The sequence below is a fragment of the Lontra canadensis genome, unplaced genomic scaffold (genome assembly GCF_010015895.1).
Source record: "Lontra canadensis isolate GAN:19392208 unplaced genomic scaffold, GSC_riverotter_1.0 scaffold38, whole genome shotgun sequence".
Lineage (NCBI taxonomy): Eukaryota > Metazoa > Chordata > Mammalia > Carnivora > Mustelidae > Lontra > Lontra canadensis.
Genome location: NW_022631032.1, coordinates 3,359,436 through 3,367,680, shown reverse-complemented (window position 1 = coordinate 3,367,680; position 8,245 = coordinate 3,359,436). Strand labels below are relative to the sequence as shown.

General features: G+C 39.2%; 1 protein-coding gene across 1 annotated transcript in view; it reads right to left on the bottom strand.

Moving 5' to 3' along the window:
• MUC4 (mucin 4, cell surface associated) overlaps positions 1 to 698 on the bottom strand; it is a 24,285-nt gene extending 23,587 nt beyond the window's left edge. Inside the window, 2 exon segments of the mRNA XM_032869792.1 lie at positions 1 to 140; positions 683 to 698. The exon segment at positions 1 to 140 is cut by the window's left edge and continues 30 nt beyond it. Of these exon segments, the coding sequence (XP_032725683.1) occupies positions 1 to 140; positions 683 to 698 (156 nt within the window).
• Between the last annotated feature and the right edge of the window lie 7,547 nt (positions 699 to 8,245).

The window sequence follows — 8,245 nt, the reverse complement described above, 5'->3', positions numbered from 1 at the left end:
GGAAGTCTCGTCCGTGGGAGTGGATCCACGTGTGGAGGATGAAGGAGTTGATGTGATCACTGTTGAGAAGGTGCTGGTGTTAGGTTCTCTGCTGGTCTCCGTGGTCTGACTCGTGTCAGTTTGAGAAGTTGATGTATTTCCTGGAATAGATGAAGGAACAGAGTGCTGTTAAGGTTCTTCTAATTCAATTGTCATTGAGACTTTTGAGTTGATAGGAGTAAAATTGCCCGTGTCCTGTTGTAATTTGTGTTTTGTGTCTTACAGTGGTATTTATTGAGCTGATGCCTCCACTCTTCTGACATTTTCATATTTGTGTGGTTTTCATTTCAGTACGATTTTTCACAAGGAGTTCTACTTGGTAAAGTCCGTTTTGTCAGTGGGGGTTGAGGATTATCCACTTTACATGTATGAATGAATGTCTTATTAGACATGGGATTCTACTTCTGTGTAACTGTGGAGTTTTTAACTATTTTTGTACATGTACATATCCATATCATAATGCCCCAGACTAAATGGCTGTAAGGATTTATTTACCCATGCTAATATTTTTACTCACATAAGAAACAATTAGTCTTAAATTATATGTTAACGAATGTTTGTGGTAGCAATTTGTCTCCATTAGCAGTTAGTTTGGAAGATAGTAATAGAAAATGGTGGAGTTGACCTCCTACTTTCCCCATACCCGGGTTAGAAGTCATCACCCATGTACTTCAGTTTCAGATGAATGTTTTATTTAAAATACACCCACAGTTCATGTACTCAACAAACTTCAAATTGTCACCCATCCTATACACGTATTTCTCAAGCACTACAAAGGATTTGCATAACCTCCTCTTCTTTTCCCAGCCTCTCTTTATTCTCTTTAATCCAGTGTTTATCCCTCCAGTTTCCTTCCCAATTTGTGTCTTCATCCCATCAAAACTTTTTCAGTTTTAACACCTACTGTTATTCTTGTGATCTTGTTTTACTCCTTTATCTCTTTCTATTAGTCCATCTGAAACATGCCAAAAATTCACTGACCTATCAGAAACTTCTCTGGAGAGCAAGAATTGGTAAATAGTTGTGATCTTGTATGTTTGAATCCTGGACATGCCTAAATACGTTTCCTATCGACAGCAAACATGTCGACCATTTGTACTATCTTAAACAACTTGTTTATTCAGTGTTAAGCATTTGGAAGTACACCCAATAATACAGCAGAATGTGAGGTCTCAAGTTTGAAGTGATTCCTTCTGTGGAATAGTGTGGGTTTCTATTGGAATAGTCATGGGGTTGGGAATCCTGTCTTCTATTCAGGTAGTTATATTTATTTCATCTCACTCTTCCTGAGGACCTTCCTTGTGGGTGATTCCTCTACCTACAATCCAGAACTTTTCTTCCCTACTTTACCTTTTCTTTTTAAGTAGAAGTTGAAGTAATTCTATTTGGTTTTCAAAATCATGTGGGTTCTTGAGCTCAGGTCATCCCCATTTCTACAAACCTCAGCAAGCTATTTCTAAAGATCCAGCCACCTTAAATTGTCATATGGGCCATGACATGTGCCCCCAAACTACTTTTAAGACCAACAAAACCGTTTTTATGTTCATTTTTTAATGTTCATTTTTTACAATCAGAAGGGGAAAAAAATCAATGTGATAATAGTGGATATATAATAATTAATCTATCCTTGGTCACATTTTTCTTTAATTCAACACAGCTGTAAAATAATTTTTTTTAACAACATGAGGACCTCAGGAGGGCATCAGTGCCTAGAGTCCATGAAAGTTATTGTATGGCCCTTTATCTAGACCACCTGAAGAAAAGCATGGACCCATTGGTTAAGAGATAGGCATCATAGTAGAAGTTAATTTATGACAATCTAATTTCATTTAATATTTTGCATTAGTTCAGTAACTTAAATTGTTTTTTTTCTCCAAAAACCATCTTTGGCTCCCCCGAAAAACATTTTCCCCCTTGCAGTTATTGAGATAGAACAAGAAATCCAGTTTTAACAAACTTGAAGTATTTAGGTCTTTCCTGAAAACCCTTTTCCATTTACCAAGAGATGTTGTTCTCTTAAGTATTATGAACATCAAGACCAAGATACTGCTCCTTCTTTTTTTTTTTTTAAAGATTTTATTTATTTATTTGAGAGAGAGGCAGTGAGAGAGAGCATGAACGAGGAGAAGGTCAGAGGGAGAAGCAGACTCCCCATGGAGCTGGGAGCCCGATGCGGGACTCGATCCCGGGACTCTGGGATCATGACCTGAGCCGAAGGCAGTCGTCCAACCAACTGAGCCACCCAGGCGTCCCAATACTGCTCTTTCTTTGAAGAGAGTTCTTTTCTCCAAGGTGACAATAGCCGATTTCAATATACTTACTGGAAGAAGGAGATTTTTCATGATTGGCCAAATTCAAAATACTCAAAGGATTGATAAGATTAATATTTAGAAGAAAGGGGGTAGGGAGAGGGTGATTGGGTTATGGACATTGGGGAGAGTGTGTGCTATGGTGAGTGCTGTGAAATGTGTAAACCTGATGATTCACAGACTTGTACCCCTGGGGCAAATAATATATTATATGTTAATAAAAATGATTTTAAATAAATAAATAGAAGAAGGGGCTTCTCTAGATGATTGAGGGCTCTGACATATATAGTCAGGGCCCCAACAGTAAATTTGTCAACTACATGTTTTTTAAAAACCCTATAATGTGAATGTCCCTTTTAAATGAAATGACATAGTCAATTTTTTCAAGAAATTTCAAGATATCTCAATAAAATTAAGTTTTCATCTTTTTTATTTGATTTGAAGTGGACAGACTTTCTTGCTGAAGTTGCCAAATATTTCTTCCCTTAAGACAGCCCTGAGAGGTCCAAAGAAATGAAGGTAAGTTCCTTCCCTATGGACAACAAATAGTGTCTATGTGGAAGGAAGACATTCAGTCGCACAGCACAGTATGCATCCCTGACTAGCTCACTGGCACTGAGCCTAAATTAGCCCAAGGTTGAGTCTGGACAATAAAACCTGCCCCAGGTCGGAGATTTAGATATGCCTACAGGTAAACTTAATGGAAAAATTCTGCAACAAGAGCTCGGTGTCCAGGTGCAAGATTCCTATAGAGTGACTATCTCAGGACTGTATCAACCCACAGCAGTCTTCCTTATGAAGAGGAGGGCAAGGTTAGACTAGAAAGGTTACCAGACCGTTTTAAATGCCCCAGTGGGAGAAAACGTTAGCTCTTGCACCTGAACGATAATTTTTTTAAACAAACAAATAAATTAAAGGTCTACTTTCCCCCTTCGTTTCTAACATTTGTTCCAATCTAGCAGAAACCTAAGGAGTATGTACTCTACCTTGGTCATTTTATAACACGATGTTAATTTAACTGATCATGCCTTTTTTTTTTTTCCCAATTTACTTGCTAGGCAGAATATTTAAATACCAGCCTGTTTGGTTTAAAATATTTGACTGTGCTCCCACTAGTCACAGACAAATTCTCAGTCAACCAGTAGGGCAGACTATCCTCCTGAATTTTATCTTTAAGGGTCTTGGGTCTTTTAGAGCAAAGAAGAGCAAAGAAGAAACCAAGAAACAGAGTCTTTTTTGTTTTGTTTTGTTTCTTTCAGGAACTTATTCTTTTTTGTTTTCATTGGCTCCTTAGCTATACTCAAACGTTTTTTTAACCTCGATGTTCCTAACTAGTTGTTGATGTTTGTCCTAACTAGTTGTTTAATGATGTTGGTGAACATCGTCAAAAAGACGTGACATACTCCCCACCCCGCATTGACCCAAGAGCTGGACCCCAGGCGCTTGCAAGCTCCTTGCCCCTCCCTTTATCCTGGGAATGTGGGTTCCATGTCCATTTCCTACTCCCAGAGGCTGCTCCAAGGACAGCCTTAGGATGGTGACGTAGTGTTGGAAACACCTACGGGACATATGTGACTGAGCCCAGTTAGGGCCTCTCTATAACCTTGTAAGATCTGGCAGGCAGGTGCCAGGATCTATTCATCTTGCTGCTGCCCAAGACAAGCCTGTACTTAAGTTCCCTTTGCTATTATTAAAACTGTCACCTACCAACCTGGAGTGGCCCACCTCTTTCTTGGGTCTCTCTCGACCCTCTGAGTACAGGGGCCAGTTTCAGATTACACCTGGGAAGTTCACAGGAGGGTCACAAATGAACAGATGAAGTTCACAGAGAGACGAATGCCCAGAGAAGGTTCAAAAGCAGTTCCTGGAGTTGACTATAATTCCACCACTTTCTTTTCTTAAGAAAGCAATTTGGATGGGGTGCCTGGGTGGCTCAGTGCCTTAAGCCTCTGCCTTTGGCTCAGGTCATGATCCTGGGGTCCTGGAATTGAGTCCTGTGTTGGGCTCCCTGCTCAGCGGGGAGCTTACTTCTCCATCTCCCTACTGCTCCTCCTGTTTGTACTCTCTCTCTCTGTCAAATAAATAAATAAAATCTTAAAAAAAAAAGAAGAAAACAATTTGGACATTCAGGTTAGTGAGAATGATTATGAGTCAGCTTTAATTTATTAAAATATAAGTGACTCAAAAAATATAAGTGACTCACTTGCCTTTTTTGTGCCTTTTTTGTTTTGTTTTGTTTTTTTAATTTAAGACTTTATTTATTTATTTGACAGAGAGAGAGAGTACAAACAGGAGGAGCAGTAGGGAGATGGAGAAGTAAGCTCCCCGCTGAGCAGGGAGCCCAACACAGGACTCAATTCCAGGACCCCAGGATCATGACCCAAGCTGCAGGCAGGTGCTTAACTGACTGAGACACACAGGTACCCCTGTGCTTTGTTAATAGTAGTTAATGAAAGGTGACATACTTCTAAGCTGGCGTGGACAGACGCATGGAAAGAGCTGCAGACTGAGCTTGGAGGTTCTTAACCCTCAAATGAGTCTGCTTCAACTTTAAAAGGAGACTTCCTATATTCAGAAAGATGAGTAGATTTGCTTATAGGACTTCCAATTTTATGCTTGAACTCTCTTCAGTAAAGTTGCAAAACTTGTTTTCTCCAGATAAGGTTTAGATTAGAAAACATTCCCTACACAATTATTATCAATTTTATTTCATTTTCCTAAGAACATAAATAAGAGCATTGCTCTATTATCTGACTTTGAGTCACCAGACAGAAGTTACAGACATGCCAGACTTATTAAATTTATTATAAATTCTTGGCAATTAATATATTTTCAGAACCTGCATCACCTCTGTTACAATCAATATCAGCAGCAAAAGTTTCATGATAGCATAGCCCAATTTTTTTTAAGTAAATATATTTTTTTAAGATTTTATTTATTTATTTGACAGAGAGATCACAAGTAGACAGAGAAGCAGGCGGAGAGAGAGGAGGGAGCAGGCTCCCTGCTGAGCAGAGAGCCCGACGTGGGACTCGATCCCAGGGCCCTGAGATCATGACCCCAGCCGAAGGCAGTGGCTTAACCCACTGAGCCACCCAGGCGCCCTTAAGTAAATATTTTTGTTTGTTTATAACAGTAGTACAACTCTGTTTCCAGCAATATGGAAGAAGAGATAAGCCTTTAAGGGCAAAACCTGCAAATGCCAGGTAATGTGTGCAGAGCTGACTGAGATCAGAAGAAAGGAAAGAAGTACTCAGGAGTGAAAGAGCTGAAACCTGAGATGGTAAGTCAGTCTCCCACAGGATCTTCAGCTCTTTGAGATCCAGAGTGTTGAGTTTTAAAAGCTCCATGGGAAAAGGAGACACATTCTCAGATCAGGATGCTGTAAATTGAGTATCTCCTACATAAATCTGGAACTCTCAGAGAAAAGGTGAACAAAAAATTCAGAAAGAGGGGTGCCTAGGTGGCTCAGGGGGTTAAGCCCCTGCCTTCGGCTCAGGTCATGGTCTCAGGGTCCTGGGATCAAACCCCACATCGGGCTCTCTGCTCAACAGGGAGCCTGCTTCTTCCTCTCTCTCTGCCTGCCTCTCTGCGTACTTGTGATCTCTGTCTGTCAAATAAATAAATAAAATCTTTTTAAAAAAATCAGAAAGAAAAAAGGAAAAGGAAACTGAATGGAGGATATAATTAAGAGAAGAATAGAACATACTGAAACAGAAAAAAATGAAAATAGAATCAACAAAGCCGAAAGTAGGTTCTTTGAAGATACGGTAGACAAACTTCTGGCAAGGTGAATTAAGACAAAGATAGAAAGAAAGAAAGAAAGAAAGAAAGAAAGAAAGAAAGAAAGGAAGATAACAGAAAGGAAGAATATTAGGAATGAACTTAACTTTGCATCTTAAGGACCTAGAAAAAGAAGAACAAACTAAACTCAAAGCCAGAAGAAGGAAAAAGTAATAAAGATTAGAGCAGAGATATGTGAAATAGAGAATAGAAAAATAGAGAAAATCGATAAAACCAAAAGTTGCTTCTTTGAGAAGACCAGCGAGATGGATAAAACTGTAGCTAGGTGGACTAAGAAAAAAAGAGAGAAGATTCCAATTACTGACATGAGAAATGAAAGTGGGGACATTACCACCAATTCTACAGAAAGAAAAGATCATAAGGTAGCACTGTGAACAGTTCTTCACCAACAAATTAGATAACCTCCATGAAATGGTCAGTGTGTTTCTGAGAAACACAAAACCTGTCAAGACTAAATCATAAAGAAATAGAAAATCTAAATAGATCTATAACTTGTAAGGAGACTGAATCAGTGATCAAAAATCTCCCAACAAAGAGAAGCCCTGGGCCTGATAGCTTCTGGGGAATTCTACCAAACACTCAAAGAAGAGCTAACACCATCCTTTTCAAACTTTTCCAATAAACTGAAGAGGAAGGAACACTCCCTAACTCATTTTTTTTAAGATTTTATTTATTTATTTGAGAGAGAGAGAGGGAGTGAAGGCGAGAGCAGGAGCAGAGGGAGAGGAAGAAGTAGATTCTCCACTGAGCAGAGAGCCAGATGTGGGGCTTGATCCCAGGACCCTGGGATCACAACCCGAGCTGAAGGTAGGCACCCAACTGACTGAGCCACCCAAGCACCCCACCTTAACTTTCTTTCTTTTTTTTTTTTTAGATTTTATTTATTTATTTGACAGAGAGAGATCACAAGTAGGCAGAGAGGCAGGAAGAGAGAGGGAGAAGCAGGCTCCCTGCCGAGCAGAGAGCCCGATGCGGGGCTCGATCCCAGGACCCTGAGATCATGACCTGGGCCGAAGGCAGAGGCTTAACCCACTGAGCCACCCAGGCGCCCCCCTAACTCATTCTTTTAGGCCAACATTACCCTGATAACAAACCCAAATACACTACAAGGGGGAAAAAAATACATCCCTTGGGACCAATATTTCTTACACTGATGCAAAAATCTTCCACAAAATAGAAGCCAGCTGGATTTAGCAGCATATTAAAAGTATTATACACCATGACTAAATGAGATTTATTCCTGGAATGCAAGGATGATTCAACATACAAAACTTGATCAATGCAATATACTACATTAATAGAATGAAGGTGGGAAAAAACATGGTCATTTCAATTGATAGAGAAAAAACATTTGACAAAATTCAATACTCTTTCATGATAAAAAATGCTCTCCAAACTAGGAGCAGAAGGAAACTACCTCAATATAATGCAAATTATATATTGAATTCCCACAATGAACATGACCATCATACTCAAGGTGAAAGACTGAAAGTTGTTTCTCTTAAGATCAGAAACAAAGCAAAGATGCTTGCTTTCACCATTTGTATTCAACATAGTAGTGGAAATTCTAGCCAGATCAATTATGAAGAAAGAAAAAAGGAGAAAGAAAAGGAAAAGACAAAAAAAGGAAATAAAAAGGCATCCAAATTAGAAAGGAAAAAGTACAATTATCTCTGTTTATAGATGATATGATCTTATATGTGCAAAACTCTAAAGGTTCCACACTAAAAACTTATAAAACTAATAAGTGAATTCAGCAAAGTAGTAGGATTCAAGATCAACACACCTTGAATCAAAAATCAGTTGTATTTCTAAACACTAATAATGAACAATCCAAAAAGGAAATTTAAAAAACAATTCTGTTTATAATAGCCTGAAAAAGAAAAAAATACTTAGGAATTAACTAAGAAGGTGAAAGCCTCATACAATAAAAATTACAGTGCACCTGGGTGGCTCAGTGGGTTAAGCCTTTGCCTTCCGCTCAGGTCATGATTTCAGAGTCCTGGGATCGAGCCCCACATCGGGCTCTCTGCTCGGCAGGGAGCCTGCTTCTCTCTCTCTCTCTCTCTGCCTGCCTCTCTGCCTACTTGTGA